General features: G+C 44.2%; 1 protein-coding gene across 3 annotated transcripts; it reads right to left on the reverse strand.

Moving 5' to 3' along the window:
* akap11 (A kinase (PRKA) anchor protein 11) lies at nucleotides 1–26297 on the reverse strand. 3 transcript variants are annotated; one of them, XM_080753690.1, is made up of 12 exons: nucleotides 26242–26297; nucleotides 21972–22080; nucleotides 20303–20413; nucleotides 20136–20189; nucleotides 18347–18478; nucleotides 16330–16588; nucleotides 11062–15496; nucleotides 9901–10041; nucleotides 5710–5793; nucleotides 4772–4818; nucleotides 3969–4168; nucleotides 1–3381 (listed from the first exon to the last, which is right to left on the reverse strand). In XM_080753690.1, the coding sequence occupies exons 2-12, from the start codon at nucleotides 22032–22034 to the stop codon at nucleotides 3190–3192; spliced, it is 5718 nt and encodes a 1905-aa protein (XP_080609816.1). In that variant the 5' UTR covers nucleotides 22035–22080; nucleotides 26242–26297; the 3' UTR covers nucleotides 1–3189. The 3 variants fall into 3 exon arrangements, with proteins under 3 accessions (XP_080609816.1, XP_080609814.1, XP_080609815.1); XM_080753688.1 differs by having other exon boundaries at nucleotides 5710–5796; XM_080753689.1 differs by having other exon boundaries at nucleotides 5710–5796; nucleotides 26171–26272.
* Nucleotides 26298–27717: the final 1420 nt, after the last annotated feature.

A 27717-nucleotide genomic window follows, 5' to 3' on the forward strand; every position in this document is an offset into this window, starting at 1 on the left:
CTGTAGCTTTAACATTGACAAATATAGCGCTTTCACGTCAAGCTTAGAATGTGTAAACTATTCAGCAATGCCACTAGGGGAACAAGTAGTGTACAGTAGTGTTATATAACTTACATAAATTATTAAATATCTTATTTGGCAAAAGATTTTACGAGGAAGCAGGAAAAAAAAGTACAGGAGTCAGTGAACGTACATCTTAGCCTGTCTAAGGTAAGTGAGAGGCTCAAAATGTAATGTTGGACCATCAGTAACATAATAGACTTATTGGTTACTAAATGGACATCGATTCTCTGCAGGTACACATTCAACTTTCACCAACACAATGGAGCGTTTTAGGAATGTACGTACACTAAAGGAAGAATAGTACACTAAAGAAAGAAAGCAGATGTGTTGGGGAATTAGGGAGTGGGGGGTGTAACAGCATGGAAATGTCATAACTTGGCTAAAGATTCGGTACATTCGTGCCTACTTTTGTGTGCTCTCTCCATTCATCAAGCCCAAAACTCTCGATAGCATTCCTCATCTCCTTACATAAACCCAGATGCACGCCACACATCGTGTCTCTCAGTTTACACATCTTCAGCACGCCCTCTATAATGTCTATATCTTCCACAGTTTTTGAATACTGGTTATAACTCGGATATCTGAACAGTAAATACAGGTTGGACTGGATGGTATGATATAATTACAGTAACTTGTAAACAAGCAACACCCCTAAGCTTTAGGACAGTTGGCAGCATAGAGATATAGCGGACAAGGCATCAGCAGAGGCCTGCAGCAAAGTGAGGGGAGGTTTGACAAAGAAGAATCCCTAATCAGCATTAGGCCTACAGTATATAATAATTATAACAGTAATCATATTCAACTGAAGATGTCAATGAAGATTCGGCCATGCAGGTGAAGGCTGCTAACAAAAGCTAATCATTAATCAATAATGACAATAAATGGAAAAACCAAGGTATTTTACAGGGTTTAAAACTCAAGAAGCACATGACTTATCATTCTTGGACCACAGAACGTTTAGTTTCAGATGCCTCCCCCACAAAAACAGACAAAATAGTTCCAAGTGATACTCATTTGGAGCTGTTGGTAACCCTTAGGGTACGGTGTGTACAAAGACTGACTGAATGCAGGCTAAGTCACCTAGACTTGTCAGGTTATTGGGATGTTGGTCAGTCAAGGAAGGGAGGGGAGGGCTGAGGGAGCAAGAGTGGAAATGCCCAGGCTCTGTCCTTAGTCAGGGTCAAAAAGTGGCTGATTGCGCTGTCCCGTGTGGGGCGAAATTCAGGGGTTGATGAGCAACAAGTGTATATGTCTACATATGTGTATGACGGGTGAGGGTGGGATGTATGGTGCAAAATAATGTGGTTGTCACATTCCTGCGTCCCACACAGTGACGTGAGGAGCGTGGGTGACTGAGAATGTGTGACTCTGGGCTTGAGCTATGAGGAGGCTGCCAGCTGTGGTTTGGAGGTGACCATGCCTTTAATTAGAGATAAGGCTCTATCTGCGTCAATGGATCTTCCCCGGAGTGGACAAGGCGGCAGACACACACGGATCCCATTCCACCCCTCCAAGCACTATAGAGGGTATGCGCGTGACATCATCATCATACTCGGAATAAGACTACTTTCTGGCCATGACAGCCCATACATCCAAACAGAAAAGTCCTATCTGGTTGCATTAAATGAAGTTAATCGACGTTAAACCCATTTTGCCACTCACTTTGCCATGTTTTGGCAATTAAATATTCAACAGGCCTCCTTCAGAACATTTGATTTTCCGCACGCCATCTTCAAAAAAAATATATGCATATACTTCTCTCTTAATGGCCTCAAGAGAACACCATCCATTCTAGATATATGTATTTGACCATGTTCGGTAAACAAGGAAATTGTTGCATGGTACTTTAAGCACTGTTAGTGCACTGCATCTTGTTGCAAATAAATACGGGCATCTTAATACTGACAAGGCAGCTTTTTTAAGTATTGTAAACCATTATCTTTTCAAATAAGGGCCCATTTGATCAATCTAGCACAATATATTAGGGTATACTATTATATAATATATACAGATATGATGATTAAAATTAACTAACTGCCCAAGGTCAAAGGCTTGATATATACTTCGTTGTGCTTGGTATTGCACACTGAAAATAGATTCTATACAAGCTCACACCGCGTGTGAACTTGTAGATCTGCTATTTTCGGTGCAACGTCTGTGCACAATATAGAATAAACCTTTCCCACGTGAAATGTTTCCTTTACCTTGGAACACTTGCTGGAAACAAGAGTCTGAATAACAATAAGTGCTACAGACCAATACTTGACCGTCTGGGGCAAAAACAAGAGCGTCCAAAGTCCAAAGAATACAACTGGATCTAATATTGATTGAATAATCTGTGGAATAATTGTCCTGTTATGGGACGATGATGTGATTCCAATTATCTGGGATCCTTCTGGCACTGATAAAGCAAGGGTGTGGCGTGGTGTGTCACTGGTCTTCCTTAACATGTGGAAACATCACCACAGAGGTGAGCCGCGGGGTTGACGTCATCAGCCCAAGCAGCTACGGGGATCCCCCAACAGAACCTTTCTCTCATTTCTCTCTCATCGCTTCTCCTCGTCTTTTTCTGGTACAAATGGAATGGGGGGGGGGGCTTTCTTTCGCTCTCTCTCTCTCTCTCTCTTGCACACGGGCAGCGAGGTGTGAGTGCTTCAATATAAAAAGGCATAGGCGGTCGCAAAATATAGTTCAGTAAATCAACGTATGTGATATATTATGCAGTCTGTAACAAGGATGAAAAACAATGGGGTGGAAAGAAAAGGAAAAAAAGGCCCTACAACAGAAGTACTCGTGGTCAAGGCATGCAATGCAAAACACAGGCACGGCTCACAGCCATGAGAGTACTGTAGATTACAACAGCTCATTGGTATGGTGCCCTCTAGGGGTAGCGGTGTATAAAGCCCTATAACAACACTACAGAAAGGTTCCACTGTACAAGGCAACAGACAGGTCAGGAGTGGGATGGCAAGTGAGCGTCACTGTGTGCAGTGCTGGCGATCTGTGTGTGGTGCAACAATGGTAGTGCTCACTAGAGGGCAGGGTTCACAGATACACTGTAAGCAGCATGGGGTGGGCGGGGGGGGGGGGCGATGGGTTTAGGATGACATGGGCAAGACAGCCTGGCTAGGCATGCTCCAGCAGCCACTGGAACAGGGGAGTCTGGTGGGGTCCTCCTCTCCCCCCATGGGGTGGCTCCGCTCTGGGCTGGAGCTGCTGGCTATTGGACTGGTTCTCTTCACAGTAGCGCAGCAGGGCTTGCAGGAGTTCTCCCACCCGCCACTCCCTCTCTCTGAGCCTTTGGACCACGGCTGGGAGCTGGAAGGGCAAACAGAACGCAAGACGTGTGTTCACAAAAATGGCGAACGTGATCTTATCTAAGGTCATCGGAAGGCTTCCCGTGTGCTTCGATTTGGTGGCATGGAGCACACGTGCGCATGGTCATGTAAACAGGTCATATGTAGTCCCCCCAGGAATGTGCAGAGAAAAAGTATTGATTCCACGGAGAACAATCCTGAATCCAATTGTTGATTCCGTGGCTTGATAGTTAATATTCCAAGGACATTAAAAGAAACGAACTAGAATTACCAGTTATCAAGCAAAAATTGATTGTGTTTTAATAATCAAGTAAAATCCTTTATGAAATCAATTGTAATTAGGGATTGGTCATAATAATTGAATATTCGAATAATCGATTTTGAGGAATAGTATAAATAATAATAACTGATATAATTTGTCACGTTTTACTGCCGCACCGATCCGCCGCCCCACCGGAGGAGAAATCCGCGGACAGCCGAGAAATCCACAGATGGACGAAAAATCTCCTGTAATTTCCGCGATCGCGGAATCGCGGATTCCTGGGTGGACTAGTAATGGGTGGAGTTATGATCTAGCAGAGCCGTCACCTGCTGAAGCTCTCTGCTGATGCTCAGCTGGACTTGCGGCAGGTCGGCCATGGAGGCCGCCGCCCACTGCAGCATGCTCCTGAGCTGGGGGTCAAGGGTCATGGACAGAGGGTCACGGCAGAGTTCCCTCACGTCAGAATTTACCACCACCAGCAGGGCCCTGGGAGCCTGCACCTGGGTCCGGTCCACACGCACCGTCCCTAGAACACAGCAGGACGAGGGGACGTTCATATTCATCATAAATGTAACACAGCCACAAACAAACAATCACACAAAAATGTTTTTCTCCCTTCCTCTGCCTCCCTTTACCTCACAGCTGCCCCTTGGGCATCAGTCTTGCACTCCTACCCAGCCCTCTTTCATTCCGTTTCTGGGTTCCCACACCCCCACACTGCACTAGACCTTACATCGAGCTTCAGCCCCACTGGGGGTTACACATACACACATACACACACACCGAGTGTGGTTGAATGTGGGGGTGGTAAAATCCCCGACTATAGCATAAGCAGACAGACAGTCAGAGGACGCCAGAGCCAAGACCGACTGTTCTGAATCTAAAGGAGGGGGAGGAACGAGACCTCAAATTAGGAGAGAGGCCTATCTTTCCCCCCTCCAATTCCATTCCAGAACTGTGCTACAATATCCTACATACTTTGACTTTTTCCCCTAACATAGGTATTTTTAGTGAATTGTATTCAAGATTATGTTATGTTTGTAATTAGAAGGGAAATTATCAAGGATTTTCAGGCATTGCTGGAAGGTACATTGTTATAGTGTGGTGTAAGATAGAAAAACATCCTTACCACTAGACTCCTCTCTGACTTCAGTCTCCTTGTCTTCAGTACAGTCACTGCAAGGCAAGAAATACCACACAGATTAGAGAGTGGGGTGGGGTGGGCTAAGGAGACTGGATGCATGAGCACATAAAAGACAGGAACTTAAGCAATAAAGTATGCATATACTATGATGTCTCTCTAAACACAGCGGGGGTAATAAGCAAAAAAGCAATGAATTCAATGCAATCCTTGTGAAAAGGCATCCGAGTCACTGCGTAAGGAAGTATGCTGTGTTTTCTCCACATCTTCCTATCCTACAGTAAATTGACATTCCTGCTTAATGCTTTTTGTCAAATACCAACAGATAAAAAAATAAAAATAACATAATGCCTTGCAATGCTTGCCAACACTGGAAATACTTTTTTCAATTTCCAAATTGTACTCCACATCTTTACGGTGCAAATGTGCAAATATTTGCTGTGTGACGTGCCAACAGGTAAACAGTCATTTTGAAATGACTCATTTCTCCCACTTTTCAGGTTGTAAATCTGAGTCTTGTTGACACAGCCCTCGGCTACAGACTGCGCGACTCTGCTCGTTGTGATATGAGGATATCATTTTCTTCCCGGATGGAGGACGTCTAGAAGGCTTTCCGAATTCACTTTTCTTTTTTTGCGCAAAGTATGGCAGTGAAGACAAGTTGGCATAACTGAACTGAGGCGTGGGTGGGGAGGAGTGCGTAGCTAGAAGCACCAATGGGCTAAAGCCATGCAGCAAGCAAGCACAGACGCCAGACACAGACAAAGAGCAAAGGGCCTCAAGTGAACCTTAGCGATGACACACACTGCATGCACACACTTCACCTGAAAATCAGCTATTTTCAAATGTTAACTAAATGGACCCTAAGGGTCCATTTGAGGATTTTACAGTGAAGTATATCAGGTGGTAATGAGCCGGTGACCAACCTGTCAGAGGGGGAGAAGGACAGGTGCTCATCACACACATCCCCCTCCAGGCCCAGGCTGCTCCAGCTACTGCTGTTCCCATTGCTACTGGTGGAGAGAAGGAAGGTACACTGAAATCCCCCAGTGTTCATTTAAAGGGAAATTCAACCTAAATCCCATTGTTCTAATGTGAGGACATTGATAATATAGTGTGGCAAAAAAAGTGTATTTCTCTGCTAAATAACGACGAGCGTTGAGTGTACGGAATGTACGCCCAATGATGTGAAATGACATGTTTGACGTCATTGTTTAACAATGTCAACATTTCACTGAGAAATATACATACAATAATTTTTGCCACACTACCTGGTTCCACTCACCCAATAGAGGGATTTAGGCTTAAAATCAGTTACATTTTCCTTTAACTCCCAGAGTATACAAATGGAAGCAAATAGACCCCCAAAGGTCCATTTGTACACTCTTGTTAGATTAACGCAGAGGTATTTTACTGTGTAACAAGGGACACAGTTACTGTCAAAGTCTATTTGTGTTTGTTGTGTTTTGAGGCTATATCATAACCTCAAATGACACCCGTGTGATTTGCGATCCAATAATAACTTTACTGCAATGGAACAAACAGACCAGCAAATTATCAAAGTGATGAGCAGTTACATGATAATTTCCAAATTATACTTTACTCTAGCACTATAAGAAGTCTAAGAAAATAAAATAAAAAAAAAGTTACGGAATGACTAATGGCTTAACATCATCTACCAACAACAAAGGTGAGGCTCATAACAAAAGAGGATTCTCCCTAAATGATGCATGTCTTTCCATCACTGATCCCAGTGATCCCTGTCTGATGTTGATATAGGCATCCTACTGTAGTGTTAGATCATTACATTCTTGTCTTCTCTTAACCCATTTAGGCCTACGATTATTGACTGCTTTAACTACTGAAAAATAGCAGATATACAAGCTTGTAGATCTGCTATTTTTGAAAAATCATGATTTTTCTTTGCAAGTCTTTGAATATATCTATTTAAAAGCGAACATTTGTAAATCAAATATTTGCTTCTGGGGGGTCCCTGGAACAACATATTTTGAGATGGGGGTCCGTGGCTAAATACCTGTAATTTTGGGGGTCCTTGACATGAAAAACTTTGAGAACCACTGATTTAGAGGAAGGATTTAGAAGTCGGGTCAAAGATCGGGTCAAAGATATTCAAAGACTTCCACACATTTTCCAGTTTTTTCAAAAATAGCAGATCTACAAGTTCGCAGCGCGGCACTCGGTGCCGCGCTGTGAGCTTGTATATCTGCTATTTTTCTAAAGTTAAAGCATAAAATAACGGTTAAAGTGGTTAAAATCTAACGCGACTCGGGCGCGTTCCAGGTATTTGAGCGTTAATCTTGTTAATCCCGCGCATTCCAGTGGGAGGCCGAGCTGGCAACAGCAGCACAGAAGTACTCACTAATTAGTCAGTGATTAGCCCGCTGCCCGCTGGCCGTAGCCTGCATGCCGTCATACCGTGGCGTGCAGCGCACAAGGGGCAGGGTGGTGGAGGTTATTTTTTGACGTCTAAAAATACCTCCTCCGAGATGCATTCCCTTGTCTACGGGTTTCTCTCCGCGGTTTGTGTGAGTGACACATGCTGACAGCTCGTTCATAAGTCCGTCAGCATGCTTTGCGTCTGCATGAATCCTCAAAGGTGATTCTTTTTTTTCCCCCCCCTCCCCTCAGCCGTTTCATCTGTGGGGCGGAAATGGTTTGAGAAGGCTTTTGAAGAGGGACTAAATGAATTACACATGCTGGACTTTGTTCCTGTGGAAAATGCACCCAGGGCGACGAGAACGCTCAAAGACACACCTTTAGAAAATATTATGATACCTTCACTTGGCCCGCGTGTCCAAAATAACTTGCTGCTCGCACATTCTGCTCTCAGTACCTCAGGACACAATCTTGCATGTTGACTAGCTTTGCTTCCATAGAGATGGCAGGCAGCGCCAGAAAATATCAACGGCAGTTTCCACCCCATGCCTTGACTTGAGACTGGGTGAGACCGCGTTGCCGAGACAGCCGAAACTCAGATCTCCTCACGTACTCTCGTGCCCGTGCTCAGTTCTCACTCACATACGGTACAATGTGCTGGTGTGTCGATCCCAGGGAGGGAAACCCAACTTCCTTGAAGTTTGACATGAAGTAAATGCAACACATTTACTCCAACATTCTCATAAGAACTTGGCTGCAGTGGACCGCTAAATCAAAATCTATAACAGCGTTACCATGAGAGAACACATGTGTAATGCAATATTTGCTCAAATCAGAGAAAATTGTTTCTTGGCAGCGGAGCACCAGAGAGGCTTGCCATGACCTGGGGAAACCTCACGTCCGGCCGCGGCCACGGGAGACTCCTTCTAACCCTTGATGACTGACATGAACCATGGAAGAACGTGTCTTGTACAGCACTCAACTACAATCTCTAATAATAGTAGTAATAATAGTAGTGGCAGTAATGGTGCCAGATTAACAGAGAGAAACTTCACCCCATGGTTTAACGCTTAAGATGAGTTGTTAAATGGAAGTGAGCTTTGGTTTTGGAATACACTTGCAGACCCGCCAACCTTGAGAACATATTTTGAGTACCACACTTGTGCCACTTTGCTTGAACACGATCATTTCCCACCAACAATAACATAAATATCGTGTCCGATAAGATTATGAATGACAACATTATGTTGATAAGTTATATTGAGTAAATACAATAGAAATGTTTTCATCAGTATCAAGCAGCTCTAAAGCGTGCGTACACACACACACACACACACACACACACACACACACACACACACACACACACACACACACACACACACACACACACACACACACACACACACACACACACACACACACACACACACACACACACACACACACACACACACACACACACACACACACACACACAATTATACGTAATTGAAGGAAAACCATGCTGATAATTCTCCTGTGCCGATTTATTGGGGCGGCTTCATTTTCTCATTCAGCCAAGTGGCTTTGGTGGAACTTGCTGTCATTTATGTTTAGGGTCAGATGTTATCAGCACCAAAGTAATTAGGCCACCACCTACAGTATTACAACTTACACAAGCGCTTCTTTTCATTATGGAGATATTACGTTTTTGGTGTAATTTGCCACATTGCTCTGAGAAAGTATATAATTCGATGTCCATTTATTACCTGCTGATTCTTGATGCCAATATCTTAGCTTGCAAATAATCTACATACACAAAGGCAGGCCATCTCAACCCCTCCCCCAGTCTGTTTAGTTTTGCAGAGGAGTTCAAAGAACATCCCCGCTCCCCAACGAGGAACCAGGTGCAAGCCATTCGCCCAGCATATCGGATCTAAACTAGCTACTAGTAGCATATAGCTCAATGATAGCTGCTGTACAATTTAAGCTCTTATCCAGGGCCACTTACAAGCATAAGATCGGAATAATCAGAGAAAGCAAGAACTCTTTTGTTTATAGACTAGTGCAGAGGACAATGTAGAGCCTCAAAGAAACTAGGATACCAAAATCAAAGAACCTAGCATCTGTCTAAACATCATGCTATCTAAATAACATTCTGCAATAACATGCTGTAGTAACGGCTTCAAGCATGCAACTATATGGCATAGTAGTTGAAAATAATCACATGTAAAACATACATGTGTGCATAAATTCCAACAAATATCTTGGTTACACCAACACTGAATTAGTAGACAACATTGAACGTTTTGTTGTTTTTTTTGTCATTGGGGAGATCACAACGACATGTCGCAGTTTGTTTAATGTTACAGTGTCAGACAGTAGTATTAGAACATGCATCCTGGCAGAAAGAAGTCTGTGCTCTGCTCAGCGCGTAAAGGGGTGCATAATCAAACTTGCAAGGCGACACCAGCTTTTGCATACTTTGGCAGGACAATTGTACTAGCGTACTTTGATGTCAAAATGTGTGGTACGAAAGATGCTCACGGGTTGGCAGGTCTGCATGCGGATGTCAATTACACAGCTTACGTGATTCATCAACAAAGCCATGTCAATAAGTCACATTCAAAGTTGTTGGTGTGACTCACTGACAAAGGCACACAGAGAACTACTGGACTCTGAAAACATCATGCATACCTCTCACTAATGTGTTGGAAACTGGACGTAGAGTACGGTACCTGTCACTAAGGTGGAGGAAACTGCTGTTATCATCTGGGGGCTCATCCTCAAAGCTCAGGTTGGACCAGCTGCCCAGGCTGTCATCTCCCACACTCAGCTGCTGGGACATGGTTGACTCAGTGGCTTCCCTTCCCGTAGAGCTACGGACGCAGAGGATGGAGGGAAGGAGTGAGTGGGAAAGGAGACATGATTCAATTACATCCCTTTATAAAATAAAAAGATTTGCAACTCCAAAATAAACTACTTCAGACTAAGGTGAACATGGAGCAATCTTAGTCAATGCAGTGGAGGTCATGGTTATCAGTAGCAGTTGTAAGGAAGTGTCGTATACGGTCGGCTTTCGACCTTCGGGTAGCAACGAGAGGAGATAGCGCTCTCTGGTAGGCTGATATAGGGACTTTCTAAATGTGGTACATTTATTTTCTCTGACTTTGAACACAGCCAGTATAAATGGTATCTTTGTGGAAGCGCTAGGCTCATGTGGTAGCCTATCCTACAAGTAGGCTACAGGAACAGAAATATCATGGCTTAGATTTTTTTCCTAATCATTCTAGCTATTTATTATATTGTATTGATCATTAGTTGAAACAAAATGATATGGCCAAGTGCGCTGCCACGTTGTTATCGTTTTAATTAACTAGTGATTTAAGCATGACGAGTTTGTTGTTGAAAAAGACATCAAGCTATGGGCTATTTTTATCCGTCTCACTGCCGACTCTTAAGTACATTTCAAACCTTTTTTTCCCTCCACACCTTACAACCTCAACAATCTCCCGACTTTGTTCGACAGTCTGTAGTAATCTGTGTGTTGGAGAGCTACCTTTATGGTGTAGTTAGCAAAATGTCAAGTCAAGTATTGTCCTCTGTAGACACTTTTACTTGTAGAAAGTGAGTGATATCAATGTTTAAAGGCAAGATGAATGCATTAAGTTGTAGTGATGAAAATCACAACAAATACCAAGAACTGAAAACGTTATTCTCAATGGAAGATGCCCCCTCAAAAAATTAAAGAAAGAAGAAAAATAACAATAATAATAATCCCATTACTGGACGATTTCTAATCAACCAGACAAGAACTTTACAGCTAGCCATAAAGAGCAGCATGTGTACAGGAAAGTAATGGAAAGCTACTGTAAGGGCGAGTCATGGCATGTGTGTACCTGAGGTTGGCGGCCTGGCAGGCATTGGACAGTGCTGAGGCCATTATCTCAGTGGTCAAGCTTTCAGCATAGCTAGCCCCGTCATGGCCGATGCCGCTGTCTGCATTGAGGCTGGTGTTGCTCAGCTCGCGCTTGGCTGTCTCCATGGCTGTGGACACCATCTCCTCTGCGAAGGCCGCCCTGCAGTCCATGTGGATGTGGATCTTGGGGATCTCAAGGCCACATAGTCGCTCTGCCCCAGAAGCACACTCCTGAGCCCTCTTCCTCCTCTGGCCTGTCTGGTGCTGGTGGTGCCGGCTGGGCTTGCTGCAGTAGGGGCACTCCTGGGACTGACAGTAACGGCAGGTCCTGTCCCCCAGAGTTTGACCCAGTGTTGCGCTCTCAGACAGCCTCTCAGTGTGGGAGTATCGGTCTGGGCCTTGCGCCCTCTGGTGCTCTCTGGCCGCATGTCCAGCTGAGGCAAGGCCTATCTCCAGGGTGTCGTCCACTATCTTTCTGGCATAGTGCTCTATGACCTGCATCACCCCGCTGCTGTAGACTCCATCATACAGGCTGCCTGTACTGTGGTAGTGCCTGTTCTTACTCTCCTTGGACAACAAGGGGCAGGAGAAGGAGTTCCTGATGAGATTCTCTGTCATGTCTTCCAATTTGGATTTCTTATAAAGGCAGGAATCCGTTAGAGACTTGGGCAAACGCACAGAGGACGGGCGCAGCTTGCATGTGACATCACAGGTGATGTTGTATGCCAAAGACTCCGCAAAGTTTACCAGGTTGCCATACTCCCTCTGACTTTGTTCTTCAGAGTCCCTGCAGCTACACTGGCCCTCCTGATCTGAAGGAGAACCCATTGTCCCTAGTCTGTCCCTTGGAATAGGGCCCTCGTAACCAGACACCTTCCATTCCTCTGGTAGGGACCTGGAGGAGTGAAACAGGCCAGTGGAGGGTCTCTGCTTAATCTTGCGAGCAGCGTGCGCCAAGCCCAGTTTGATGGAGCGGTAGGCCAATCGGCTGGCATACTGGTCGAGGACCAACTCCCTACTGCCTCCCTCCTTCTTGAGAACCCTAATGAGGTAGCCGGCATATTCATCCGTCACGCTCTCACAGCTGGGGTACTCTGAGGACAGGCCAGAGCTGGAGCTGGAGGCTGTGGTCGTGGTGGAGGACGAGGGGGAGGGAGGGTGGAGGACAGAGTTAAGCAAGGCACTGGACCACTGCTCGGCCAGCCTCCCCACTCTACTACTCTGGTCTGTACTGGGGAGGAGTTGGTGGTGGTATTGAGGACATTCTGATCTGGAGTCCAGGCTGCTCCTCCTCCTGAGAGCTCTGCGGTGGGGACACTGTTGTCCAGAGCCCACCATCCTCTTCACGTCACTGATGACCTCTCCTGCAACCTCCCCGGCATAGACCCACAGTGTGTTCAGGGTCTGCTCCGAGAACTGGGCCGTCACGCTGTCTCTCCTCCTCCCCTCGTCCCCTCTCCCTGCCCTGGTGTCCATCACCGCCCCTAGGGTGTCCATCTCCGTCGCCATGGAGACAATGTGGTAGGCCAGCCTCTCAGCATAGTGGAGGGCTTCCTTGTTGGACATTCTGCGACACGATGACAGGTTGAGCTCAGGTCGGTGAACCCCTGTCTCCCAACACCTGGCAGCGCCAACCACACCTCCATCTTCTTCCTCCTCCTCCTCTTCCTCCTCCCCTTCCTCGTTGCCCTCCGCCTCCTCAGACAGAGACCTCATCAGTTTGAGCATGAAGTCTGCTTTGTCTGCCTCAGGTGTGGAGTCCTTTGACCCCGGGTCAGGCTCGGGCTGATCGTGTGGAGTGGGAGGGGGAGTTGCAGGGGAGAACTCTTTCGCCAGCTTGCCTTTCAGCTTCTTGGAAAACTGCCTGATCTGCTTCTCCTTGGACAGCTCATATGGTTGCTGGGGGGTGGAAGGGGGCGTGCCGGGAGTCCCACTAGATTTGAGACTGGAGCTGGGGGACGAGTCACCACCGGGCACCGGTGACTTCCGCCGCCCGCCTGCTTCTAAGCCCGGTACATCTAGTGTGTCCATCACCATCACAGGGCGCGTCTCGACTACAGGTCTGGTCTTAGAACTAGGCTCGCAGACAGCTCTATCCTGACTCTGAGAGGGAGTAGGGAGAGAGTCAGTGTCTGCTCCCTGCACAGTCGTATCTCCCTTCCTCATAGACCCACAGTCTTTAAAATCATATCTGAAGCTCTCCTTGCCAGCTCTATTCTTTGAGGGGGAATCTGGGACATCATCACTGACTGCATCAGTTCTGGAAGAGGAGCCTCTTCGGCTTCCGATGGTCTTCGTGAAGAACTCGGCACAGTCACCGAAACCCTTTTTCATTTTTGTGGCAGTTATTAGCTCACAAGCCTCGTTTACTATCATATCCACCATGTTGCCAGAGAAGTTGTGGAAGGGTTTCCCATGGGAGGGCTCTTCCTCTGTGGCCTGGTTCTGATTCCCGTGGTAGGAGGGGTCAGTCTGTGTGGCTGTGGTTGTGTCAGAGGAGGTTGCAGTCACCAGGCTCCTCTTTGGGCTGGTCTGGGAGGTATGGGCCACACTAGTCTTACACTGACAGACCTCCTCAGCAGACTGGAGATGGGAGAGGGCCTGTCCAGCCTGGGGAACAGGAACACAGCTGGCCATGCCTGACACTGTGAACAAGGCTTTTTTCACAGTGCATCCAGCTTCTTCACCTGAGGGACCAGGTGCTGCTTCAGCTGGGCTGGTGTGGAACACTTGCTGCTGGCCAGTAGTAGCACTGCAGGTGTGAGTGGTGGTATCCTCTGCACTGACATAGTAGATGTTGTCTTGAGAGACGCTGATAGCTGCCTGACTCGTAAAGGCCACGTCAGCCTGGGACAGCTCAATGAAGGCCTCTTGGAGAACTGACTCGGACAGATCTGAGGCATAGGAGGACACCACCTCCTCGTCCTCCTCTTCCTCCAGCCCACAGCCAAAAGGCCAGTTGCTTGGGTAGAGAGGGGTGGAGGGATGGGAGAACTGACACACCTCCATTATGCCCTCAAACACTAGCTCCTCTGCCAAGTCGGCAGCAAAGCTTGTCACGGTGCTATGGAACATCCGCTTCTTCACTGCGAGGAATTCCTTAAGCGCGCCGGACACAGCCTCCCCGACCAGGAAGCCAGCCAGACCACTGATGGCCCGCTCTTTCAGCACGTAGGCACGGCGCATGCCAATCTCATGGAAGGCCATCTGAAACACTGAGGAGGTAAGCCTAGCAGCCAGGTGGCAGAGTGTGGTAGTGCAGGTGGACACACCCTTTTGGAGGTCTCGCAGGGCACTGCCCAGACTCATCTCCACCAGATCTGTGGCAAACCTCTGTATGCCATCCTTCAAAGACTGAGGCTTCTGCTGCAGCTTGGCCACTGTCACGGTCTCCTGGATGTCCGACAGTTTCATCAGGTGACCTGATGGATTCTGGAACTCCTTATGGCAGACACAGCTGAGGTTCTTGTTGTCACTGATGTCAATGGGTGACTGGTAGCCACAAACAGAACCCAAAATCTCTTTGGAGAGACTGTTGGCAAAGTCAGAGTAGGTCTTATATAGTGAACAAAGGTCCTGGGGTTTACGCAATTCTGAGCAATCCCCTCCATTCCTGTCAGTCTTCCAGAAGTATTCCAGAGGCCCACCAGTGTCTCCCAAGGGACTGAAGGCTGAGGAGCTGAGAGGGCTGAAAAGTGGACCCCCACTCTCTTCGCAGGAGGTTCGCACGGGCCGGGGAGAATCAGGTACGTCAGAGTGGGGGGAGTAGGGAGAGCCTGGTTTCAGAGGAGTGGGTTTCTTCACATTAGCAGGGAGGGTGGGCTGGTCAAAGCGGTGAGGGTTCATGCCCTTTGTGGAGCAGCCACGGGACACATACTTGGAGCCACTGATGCTCGTCTCAGAGGGTCTTCTCTTCTGGGAGGTGGTGCCACTCGTGGAGTCCATGGGCAGAGTAAGAGTGCCACTCTCTGAGCTCAACTCATCCAGATCATCAAACTGGTCAAAGCTGTCAAAGAACTCGCTGACCTCCGAGTCTGAGTCTTCAACTCGCTCTCTGGGTCCCCCTGGCACCTGGGGGATGTCCAACTTCGCCAGCAAACTCTTCTGGTAACCCACCTCGTCCAGGAAGATGATAGGGCTTGGGCTGGAGCAATCAGAATCTTCTGATTCGCTGAAATTGGTCGAGGACGAGGGTAGACAGATTCCAGGGTTACAGTGGGTCCACTGGGATTCTACACCTGACGACCTCTGCACAGTGACAGACACCTCAGGCCCCGACGTGTGTTTGGTTGAAGACTTCTTGGAGGAGGAGCTTATGATCACACGGGAGCCCGATAGGTCCTTTCGTCTCTTATGGGCTGGGACCGTCTGGGATGCTACGTCCCGCGTTTTACCATGGTAATAGGGTGCTGCAGCTAGAGGCAGAGGGGAGAGGAGAAGAATGGGTTAAAATACTGATTTTGTGAGACGAGCTCAAAGTAAAGTATGACACATTAAAGTATAAACATTAAGCGAGTTCAGTGAAGAAAACAATAGAGCTGTCAGTCAGTGTTTATCCAATTAATTCAGGGCCACTTTGCCTTCACAATTACAATAATTATATAATTCAGATGGATCCCCATCTGAAAACTATGTCACTGCATCTAGCCGTCAAAGTAATATTCATTCACATCAGTTATCTATTATATTGTTAAAATATTTCTTGGCTGTCTTGAACTCTTATCATTGCCGTCTCATTCAACAGCCAGCAACGAATCTTTCATTGCATTGATTGGTTTGATCACTGTGACATCATGTATATGCAAATGAATGCCAGACACTGTCAGGTTAAAACCAGAGTGGAATAAGAGAGTGGAAATCAACAGAAGTAAAAAAATACTTGATCAGTTCCCGGAGGTTCTGTGGTGAGCGATTTAAATGCATTAAACAGACAGAAGTGCAATTTTTTTGTTCACAAATTGGTTTGTAATTTCATCAATGACATAAAGCCATGTAAAATTTGAGTCTGAGTAATGTTACCTGCCTTACCTTAACATAATTAAAACTTAACTTGGTTAACGAGTATATTTCTGTTTAAAACATTTTAAAAGAGCACCACAAATGGTTGATGCTGGTGTTCAATGCCAACTTCTGGGATCTGATCTGGAAATTGCAGTGAAAAGAATTTATCCATTGGATTGGAGTCGCCAGTCTGTCTTCACACCACTCTGGTTAAAACCTACAGTATCTATATTATGTTCTCATTCACCGTCACCCGTGTCCTCTTCCTCCAGATGTTCCAGGGCAGTCACAAAGTCATCCTCAATCGATGACACAGACTGGTTGGTGTCGTCTTCCTCCGGCTGGCAGGGTTCGGCTGTGCCCCTGTGAAGGGCTTGCAGCTCCAGGGCATAGCGGACACCTGCTGTGTAGCGTCCCAGCAGGCCCGCCATAGACGACACACTGGCCTGAGAGCAGGAGGTTGGGCTGGGACCATGTCTTAAAACACATATTGCCTTTAACCAGCACTGTGTACAGAGACAGAGACATAGAAAAAGAGAGAAAGTTCTGATTAGAAATAGAAACATCATAGAAATATCGTTAGATACCATTTGAGCCAGAAATATCGTTTTAACATAATACTCATTATTACTTCTATAGAAACATTAAATGAATCCTAAAAAAGGATGAAAATTACAGGTGTATTTAATATTACTACTACTAAGTAGTAATACTTTTCCATTTCTATGATTTAACATACTGTATGTGTGTTAGATGTCCTTGCCATGAACATGTATCTATTTCAAAATCATGAACAAAATCAAAATAAGTTGACAGGTTAGCATCGAGGCCAGCAGTAAGGGCCACACTAGGGAGGAAAATGAGGACACCCAAAGGCATGATTTACACTTCAGCCAAATCCAGCCTGAATCAGATCTGTGTCACATCGAGATTGGAATCTGATTAGTTTTATATGACCATGTGACCATTTAAACCAATCAGATTCCAATCTGGATGTGACATAGATCTGATTCAGGCTGGATTTGGCTGCAGTGTAAATCAGGCCAAAATGTCTGGCTTTGCAATCTAGTGTGTTCTGCTTGTTTGTCACATACGTATCTTGAGGCAGAGATTTCTTCTCACAAATCACATAAAATGCAAGTTATCTTGCTTACAATTCAGCATAAAAAATAAATTAAAAAATCACACCAGTGTGAACCAAGCGGTGGTGTCCATTCATTTCAAGGCTGTGTGTGTGTGTGTGTGTGTGTGTGTGTGTGTGTGTGTGTGTGTGTGTGTGTGTGTGTGTGTGTGTGTGTGTGTGTGTGTGTGTGTGTGCGTGCACATCTCAAGGCTGCTCAACAGCACCTCTCTGGTCAGTCAATGGTATTGCAGGCCTGGCTAAAGCTACATACAGACACAAACGGACACACACACACACGGCCATGCTATGGAGACGGTGTGACCACCGCTCAAAAACTGATTGTAATACATTGACAAGTCTGCCTATGTATTACAGTTGCTCTAACAACAATAATAGTATCATTAAAAAAAGGTATATAGTAAAAAAAAAAAAAAAAAAACAGTATGCTGATACATCCCTACTGCCAAGGAATAATAATCTCATTCAGAATAAAAAAACAAATAAAACAGCACTTGGTGAGGAGAGTCTGCGTACCATCAATGGTTGTCACGCTCCTAAGAGCCCCAGACACAAGACAAGCTAATCATCTAAGAGCCGTTGGCTTTACAAACTCTCTGGAATTCACATGGGAGTTTTCTTTCTCCCAGTACTACAGATGGGCAGCCTTGTTATGGCTGTGCTCTTGATTGCGGTTTGATATGTTGCACATGCAGAACACAGCATCACTTGGCCCTACAGTACCTCCGTCTGTGCCTGCGCTGTAGGGGCAGGCGGTCTCGCTGTCTGCAATACAAAACCCACAACAAAAGCCATACGGTGGGCCACAGGGTCTGTCTTGCGCACGCACACACACACAGACACACAAAGCTGCAATTGAGGTCTAAGAAAACAAACTTCTTTCCTTCCACCTGTTTGTTGACAGGGTGAGAGCAACATCTCACAGCTGTGCGTATGCAACGAGGGACGGCTGAAAAATTAAGAAGGGGTGAAAACAGGAAGGTTGTATGTAAACAAAGAGGCCCTTTTTGCTGTGCATTCGGCTTTGTCTCGTATCCCTTCTCTCCAGTGCCTGTGGTCTGCTCACTTGTGCATAATGTATTATGTTTGCTCCGTTGACACAGGTCTGGGTCATGGTCTCTACCTGGGTACCGGTGTCCTTGCGTTCGGCCAGCCAGCGGGAGTCCTTTAACATCAGCACCTCGTCGTTCTTCAGACTATGGACGTGGACGGACCTTAGCAGCTCACACAGCTCCCCCGGCAGAGAGGAAAGAGCCTGGGAAATAGGACCAATAAGTTATCCTTTGGCTCAGAGGAGAATTGGTCTCACCATAGCAAACATAATGGGTGTCGATCATATAGGATCCCAGATCCAGTGGTAATCACATTATGATCAAACACCCTCTATTAGTACTGCTAATCTGATAACCTTGATACATATCACCCAGTGTTTATGAAGCCACACCATTACCAAATGTACAACAGTTTTTTTTTCTTTTTTTAAGTTTAGTTTATTTGATCAACTCATACATTTATACAAGTCTTACATCCACATAATCATTGTTACAGGTGATCAAAAAGAATAGGCTGAAGCTGAAAGCTTGTGAATGCCTATCCTACGTATTCATGAATTAAAACATTGATTAGTTATAAGAGTGTTCAGATTTTTGCAGGCTCATCATAAAAAAGAAAAAAAAAAGAAAGAAAAAGAGAAAGGAAACGAAAATGTGTATGGAATAGGGTGACCAGACTTCCTGGTTTGGCCGGGACTGTCCTGTTTTCAAGCTGCACGTCCCGGTGTCCCGACAAATATCTCTAAAACACTAATATGTCCCGGTTTTCAACATTCACTACAAAATTGTCCCGGTTTTCGCCAGAATTAAAATAATAGTAGCTGTTTTCAGTGGTTGCAGAGACATTTACCATGTTCTTTTCATGTAAACATGCTCACCTAAACAATCAGAAAACATGAACAAATGTATTGCGTGTCTGAATTCAACGCTGAGGCTGTTTGTCAATCACTCGCTGCCTGTATGCAACCCTGCGGTGCGTGTGTGCGCGTGCACGAACGTCAGAGAATGGGCACGCGCGTGCGCGGTAACGTGCGCATTGCTTTGAGGGTCCCGGTTTTAGGCAACAGTGGTTCGCGTCCCGGTTTGAGCGGCTGAAAATATGGTAACCCTAATATGGAAAGAAAAACTTGATAAAGGGAATACCCATTACATAAACAATAACAATTCAAGAATCAGAAATATGTTATAAGAGTATACCTTCTAGAGAATGATAATGGAAGAACGTAAGTGAAATGTCCATACAATTTCGGCCGTGGCAGATTAAAAACAACTCAAAAGACAAAAACAAAGTATAAGGAGGAAAAAAATAATAACAATAACAATAATGAAGACTATGTTTTGCTGTATTTAGCCAGGATATTTGATTTGAGTATTTTTTTAAATCGTAAAATGTTTTTACTGTGTTCAGTCAAACTGTTCCAGATCATGTTATGTGAATACAATTTTAATTGTAGACTCTACAGCAGAATGTTGACTAAAAGGCAGGGCAACAAATACTTCTAAATGCTGGATATTACAGGAAAAACTGTACATGTTATATTTTGGTGTTCATATAAACAGCAAATAAGTTTTACAAATGTTGGAAAACTTCTTTGGTGTCAGGAATGGAGGAAATACTGTACTGTCAATACTGTCTAGGAGCTTCCTCCAACTGGTGATGTCATCACTGTGCATCACTGTAGTGATTTTCATTTGACGTCCATATTTCCCATTGCCATATAATAATATGACCAAAGAAACTGATATTGTTGTTTTGATATGGACTCGTATTTATTCATTATAGGTTTTCCCTTATCTGTTGCCCTACCTTTCATATGAACATTTTGCACTAACCATCATACACCATACTGTAAAGTTTACCTGAAGAGTGACATCTTCCCCTTCACAGTGACCAGGCAGACACACAAAATGGATCTGAAGAAGCACAACCATTGTCAGTCTCAAAGTCTTTTACATTTCTGTGATTAGGCTGTGTGTGTGTGTGTGTGTGTGTGTGTGTGTGTGTGTGCGCGTGTGTGTTGACAAACCTCTGTTAACTTTGTTGTATCCCTTGTGTGCAGCTCCAGATCGACACTACACAGCTCTTTTTTGTTCCTCAAAAGGCTCTTCACACACTGCGGCCCGCTGTCACGAACAGTCTACAAACACAGACATTTATCATTAACTCTTATCCTGCCAGATTATTTATTTATTTATTGGGTCTGGTGCCATCAAAAAGCAGCTTACCTTTGCAACGTTATAGCAGATTGATAGACTTTTTTTTTTTTTTTTTTTTTTTAAGTGCCTAGTCTGCGCTTTCGCTTTTCACCCAGCAGAGGGCGGCGTCATGCAAGAATTAATGTGAATTGGCTGTTCTGGCATACCGTACATTCAGAGCACTCTGGCCATAGAGACTCTCAGAGCCAGAGAAATCAACACGGAAGAGAATTGGTCTCCGTTGATGTTAACGCATAATGGATTTTTATGACCATCACTGCTCGTGATGTGATTACAGTACACGGCGGTGCGACCCCTCATCAGCTTAAGGACATCAACAAGGTAAACGAACGAGCGCCGTATTGGCGCGCCTCACTCTCTAGAATTGGGGCGAACAGGAACGTCCAAAGCAGTATAAGAGTTAAGTCCAATAGCAGCTCTATCAAACATATGATTTTTTTTTTTTTTTTTTTTTTTTAAACATCTTTTATAGGTTTTGTAAAGAAAAATCAGTAACAAATGTCATGAAATAATGTTCCTTAAATATACATTTCAGCAGGTTTTGAGGACCATGTGGAAAACTTTACATTTGACTGCACTGCATTACTTTCTTACTGCTTCCCTGGTAATGAAACACAGATAAATGGGCTAGTGCTTTGTGATTTGGCCAAAATACTATCGTCACGTGGGGTCACTCATGAATCAGTTCCCGGAGGTCTTCTGGTGGGCGATTTGAATGCATTGAACAGAGACAGAACTGCAATTTCTGGTCACACTAGTAATCAATAAATTCTTTCAGAGAAAATACCTAAATAGCCTATACAGGAGGTTTGCAACTAATCCTGCTGGTGTTTTTGTGGTGTTGTATATTGTCAGAATTGGCTTTGTTTGCATTAGTTTATGTGCTAAACAAGTGACTTTGGAAGTCAACGAGATGCTATTTTTGGATTATTCATTTGACCATGATACTGACATTCTGACTACTGACAGTGACAAGATACTGAGTACAGGCCAGGTTATTGTTTACAGTTTACAGACACTTTACACTTCTATTTGCAACAGAGAGACTGTTATAAAGGTTATTTAGCTGGATGTCATAGATACAAGCAATTTGTCTTCTGTAACAGAAGGATAAATAAAAATTGTTTCATCATGAATCTGAATTTGTGCTCATTAAGGTAAGCATCAAAGCGTGATAAAGAGCTGAAATAATTAAAAATAGTGCTCTTAAATATGTATTTATGCATTTCCTAGCATAAAAGGGTGAATGAATAACATCGGCCATCGGCTAAAGTGTTATTTCAAACATCGGCATTGGCCAAGAATTTCCTTATCGGTGCATCACTGCATCCCCATTAATTTCTAATCAACTACGCAACAGAGCGATATATGTCACAAATGGACTAGTTACACCATGACAAGGTATGTACACAACCTAAACCTCTACCAACGTGTCGTTGCACTTTAAGAAACAGCCAATCATAAACATGGTGGTTGCACCTCTTTCCGGATGGAGGCTCTGGTCCTGAGTGGGACTCCTCTGATACGGGCGCAGGCGTCCATAGCAACAGAGGGCTGGGCGTGGCTGGCTGATTGGCCCGCCACTCACCTGTTCAGAAAGGGGGCAGAGAATGAGAGATGGGTGAGTGTCAGGTTCCATCCCCACTCGCATGTAAAAGCTGAGAACTGTATCACTTTCTTTATATCAATCTACACACCAGTTACAAGCGCTAGAATTATTTCCATCAGTCTTTCACACTACTATACTCTGAAGTAACTCAATAAAAGCAGTGATGGGTTTCAGTGAGCTGTGAAAAGTGGAAGCACTATTATATTACGCCTCCCATTCACTGTCATAGAGGAAGAGGCCAAAACAGGTACAATCTGGAGCGGTCAGGAGGAGTTTAAGTGTGATTAAGTCCCGAGTGTCAAATAAACATAAATTAGGCCTTAGCCAGCCACTCATTAACAAGACCAAAAGGTTTTAAATGATGATTAGACAGGCTCAAGCATGCGACACAAATTACAAAGCATTTAACCTGACTCATGAGAAACACATTTTCGTGACTTGGGCTGTGGTTCTTTTGTTTGTGCACAAGGACATAATCTTATAAGAACCTTGTGAAAAATATGAAACGGGCTCTTAGAAGTAGTTCAAGACTTATCCTGATGGGGAGGTTAGTATAATGTAGGCCCATCTTGCCTTTGATATTCTTTAAACACTGAGGCCTGCATCAATGATCAAACAGTGAGACAAGAGAACAGGGGTGTGTGTTCTGAACCAGAGGAGGGGAAACACACTCAGTAAGCATGACAGAGCTAAAGGCGGCAAAATATTTACAGTGTACAAGGAGGAAAAGTTTCCCAAGAAATCCAAGCCTTTCCTTTGAGGTGCTGTCCAAAGCAGCCGATTGAGTCTAGACACGGGCAGGCGGTCCTACGGATCAGCCCCCATCCTGCACCCTGAGAATCGGGAAGGAAAAGTGCATGCCACTGGCTTCCTCTGGCAATCCAGGACCTGCTCGCTTCTCACGGGTGCATTAGCGGGCTGTTCAAAAACAACAAAGCCAGCCACTGCTGCCTAACCTCAACTATGCAGCACATCCCGGCTCAGTCATGAGAGAAGGAGTCACAATGATGTCTATTATGGCAGTGAATATGTATCTAGAACAGGGTTGGCATTAGCAAAGCTGCTTTATGTAGCCTGTGGTGTGCGTGTGTCTGTTTTACATAGCTTCAGCACTCAATGGTACTTCCTAAGGGTTCATTTCGAATAGATCTCTCTCCAGAATCCTAATTCTAAATAGATCTTATTCAACTAACCGAGGAGTGGAGTTAAGCCTTTGGCCACAAATGAAAAAGGTATGCCAACCCAAGTGTAATCTTGAAGTCAATTTACACAGTACATTCAACTTATAAGGTAGATCGGCAGCAATACGTGTGTCATTGGTAGGGGTCTTTAATCACCTTAAAGAAACAGACACAGTCAAGAATTGGGAGAAAACTAAAGCCTTCTGTGCGACCAGAGAAACCAGTGTACTGTGCTGGTCATGGTTTAACAAAGTTATACTTTGTCTACTTTTAACTTAAATTTGCTCTGATTCTGTGGGGAAAAGGCAATGACACTATGCTTGCATGATGATGATGACATGTCATGGACTATCTGACCACTACAAGGAGACACAACACAAGCATTAGGCACTCAAGCATTCACTGAGTCACGAGGAAAAATGATACTGTATGTGATGTCCATACAAAGTATTGTGTGGCACAACAACCATTTGACACATAAATATAGACTACCTGCAAACCCCACCGCCAAGTAAATAAATATGAGTATGATTCATGAATGTTGATTTCCAACACATTTTATTTTATATAATAATAATAAATACACAAATTCAACGGTGACTGCAGTGTAATTTCAAGGACCCCCAGTTGGCTCAATGACAAACTTTCAATACACCTAGGCAAACCCAAACCCATCCTCTTTGGGTCTAGTCATAAACTCAACAAATCGATAACTTCACAATCATAGTAGGTGATATTGTGAAAAAAACTAAATCTCCCACCTGGGTTGCATTCTCCTGTAGGCTGTTGGGTGTGGAGACACCTTTAGAGGCAAACCTTTCGGTTTCCAGTGATAAAATGACGACCACAGTAATCAAAAAAGTCAACCAAAGAATTTGTTTCTTGCAGAGGGTCGCCCCGCTGGTCAATAGCAAAACACGGAAGACTCTAGGAGGTGCACATATTCTGCCCCTCCTTGACTATGGAGTCCTCGTATGGTATCCCTGCCTCAATTGTCTTAAAGTCAAAGCTCCTAACAGCCAAAAACAAACTGATTAGGGTCCTATCCTGCTTGGCCTTCCTTCTCAGGCCCACCTCACTGCTTATTACTATATAAGCGTGTGGTGGCTCACGGTAGCTGACAGAGTACAGCATCTTGCAATGGGCCTGGTGTACAAGATAGACTACACCACCAAGATACCCATGTACCTGACAAAATACTTCCTAAATGTCAAGGATGTCCACAATTACAACACCAGAGGCAGCTCCACAAATCACATTCAACACAGATTTGACTCAAATTCATTCTCCTAGTATACCACTAACATAAATGCTAAATGGTAAATGGTGCATTTATATAGTGCTTTTATCCAAGGCGCTTTACATAGATTGTGCATTGCATTCACCCACCCATTCATACACCGGTGGAGGAGGAAACCATGCAAGGCACCAACCTACTCACTGGGAGCAATTAGGGTTCAGAGTCTTGCTCAAGGACTCTTCAACATTAACTCAGGGGGAGCCCGGATTCGAACTGGGAACCCTTCGTGCTCTAATAGCGGTTTCTCTACCCCTGAGCTATGCCGCCCCCTGGAACGCCCTACTGCAAACCCTAAAGGAGTGTAAATCCCTTCAAAATCTGTCTGAAAAGTCAATTACAGGCGCCTGCTACTCGAAACTCAATTGTAATAGACTAAGCCCATACTTACCTCCCCTTTTCCACTGTACATCTTATTTCTTTTTAATTTGATTTTCCTTTTTCTTTCATTTTTGTTCTTCTTTATGACTGTGTTCTATCCGTCTGTTTTCAATGTTAAATGAGATACATAAAGTGGTTCCTGTGACAAATAACCCGAAAAGCTTACCTGGATCTCCTTTTAGTTGACCTTGTACCAGGGATTTGTACTGTCATTAAACTGTACTTTTTCCTAGCAACCTTCTAATAAAGTCTTCAATCAAGCAATCAATAAATTGTTGTCCCAGAAATACCATTAAATGGGGGTCCGTAGGCATGTCAAACTGGGGGTCCTTGAAATTAAAATGGTTGAGAATCACTGCTAGAGCTGTAAATTCTTCTCTTATGGGTCCCTGGCATATCTTTTCAAATAAGTGTCAATTTGGGGGTCCCTGACATGAAAATTGGTTTACATATTTATTTTATATTTTATAAATACACAAATTCAACGGTGACTGATTGATTGATTGATTGATTGATTGAAGATTGAATAATTTATTAGCAGTTTGCAATAGAAAAAAGTACAGTTTCATGACAGCACAAATCACTGGTACACGGTCAACTAAAAGGAGATCCTAGAAAGCCTTACGGCTTATTTACACGGGAATCACACTTTATGTATCTCATATAACATTGAAAGACAGACGGATAGAACATAGTACTTTATCTAGGATAACATCAATTTCAAAAGCAGAAAAAGCATAACATCAATTACAAAAGCACTGCAGTGTAAGGAAAAGCCACCACCACCAACAACAACAACAATAATGACAGCAGGATGCAGGAGGCGACAACATAAGGCATCTCTTTTTGGATGGAGATGCTCAGAATTCAGATGATTCCATCCACACCCGTATGGGCATAATAATATGGCGCAACCCGCCGTTATCAAAACCAGTAACATGCTTGCAAAATGTGGTCATTTTGAAGACACACAGAAGAAAGCCTGATACATTATGTAAAAGTGACACATTTACATTAAATATCATGTCATTGTTGATAAGTTTTTCTTGTCAGTAAATAATGTGTATCATTAGCAGCAGTAATAAAGGCCCTGCATGGCTATCGTTCAGCTCGGCCTGTGATGTCAGCTCAGTAGCAGCAGGCTAACGTTAGCAACGTAAAGAAGACACGGAAATATAGTAATTACTGTGAAACGTGCGAAGAAACGTACATTTTGTGGCGCTTTACTGGACGTCCAAATACGCACAATAAGCGTCTTTATATCGAATCGTAACGTCTCACCGTTCAGTGTAGGACTGTGGCAGGGTTGACGATGTCCAATGTTTTCATGATGTGCGACGTGCGAACGATTCGTTCATTTTTGTTGCACCCCTCTCTTCTGGCAGCAGGATGTGTATGAGTGGTGGATGTTGTTTATGTAGGGACTTCAGCTGGACTTGATGCACAGAACCCAGTGGTGTAAAGTAAGTACATTTACTAAGTACTGTACTTGGGTAAAATTTTGAGGTATAATACTCCACTACATCTCAGAGGCAAATATTGTATTTTTACTACACTAAAATTATTAATATAAACTTTAGTTAGTTACTTTGTAGATTTTGATTATCATTACAAAACATACACACTTCAGCCTTATAACCCCTAATTTCAGCTATTTGAGAAACATTTGATAGAAACGTATTATATTGGTGTAGTTTCACCTACTCCCAAAATGAATCAAAACCCCCATCACCAGTGTAAAATGACAGTCCATGAAAACAAGCCTGATTCAGACGAAGATAATCGCACTCGGAGAACACAATGTTGCGCAGCAGCAGCAGCAGCACACTTAAATAAAGTCGAGGACAGAGGAGTCGATTATAACATATTCTGCATTCAACGCTTTCCCTTATCTGAAAAAAAATCGAACCTCTGTTCGAAGTGGAGCTGTGTGTGTGTGTGTGTGTGTGTGTGTGTGTGTGTGTGTGTGTGTGCAGGGCCGTGCTTAGCGATTTGGAGGCCCCAGGCAAACCCCAGTTTGAGGCCCCTGGGTCGGGAGCCATATGCGGGTCGCGGACCAATTTCTAGGGGTCGCGAATAAATACTCCCTTATGTTTTGTTTCCTATATTTTAGCTTTTAATTATTTGAAAATATATATATATTTTTTTTAATAACACAATTTTAATAGCCTATAAACTCTAGCACTTTTCCAAAAGAATTCCAGAGAAAATAATAAGAGGAGGAGGGAGAAAACAGGGGTTGAGTGTTTTACTCAGGGACACTGCAACACATTGCTAACCTGGCCTGGAATCGTACCTGTGACAACCAGGGATCTGGTTCCCTTGGCAGGCTCACTAACCACTCAGCTATGGATGGCCACAATGTTTGACATATAAAAGATAAACAATGAGCTTCAACTTCTCTCACCAGAAGCAACTTACACAGGACAGGTAAAGTAATAAGAATAAGAATACTGAGTTAAACATTACATTACATGACCATGTTAACAGCCTTTTGTTAAGGGCCCTTTTACTATTTATATATGAGGGTATTGAGAGCTTGAGTTTGAGAGCTGGTGGGGCACCAAATGAATTTGGGGGCCCTCAAAACGTTAAATATAAATATATACAGTATAAATCTTGTTTATATTTTTAAGGAGACTAAAGTAACTTGTGACATTAAAGCTTTTCAGATAATCAGAGCCCATTGTTGCAGCGACAGGCCAACTTCTTTCAGGTGGTAATTAGCTGCATGTCTGTGGCAGAAATGTCATCTAA

This window comes from Nannobrachium achirus (genome assembly GCF_963921795.1).
Source record: "Nannobrachium achirus genome assembly, chromosome: 22".
NCBI lineage: Eukaryota > Metazoa > Chordata > Actinopteri > Myctophiformes > Myctophidae > Nannobrachium > Nannobrachium achirus.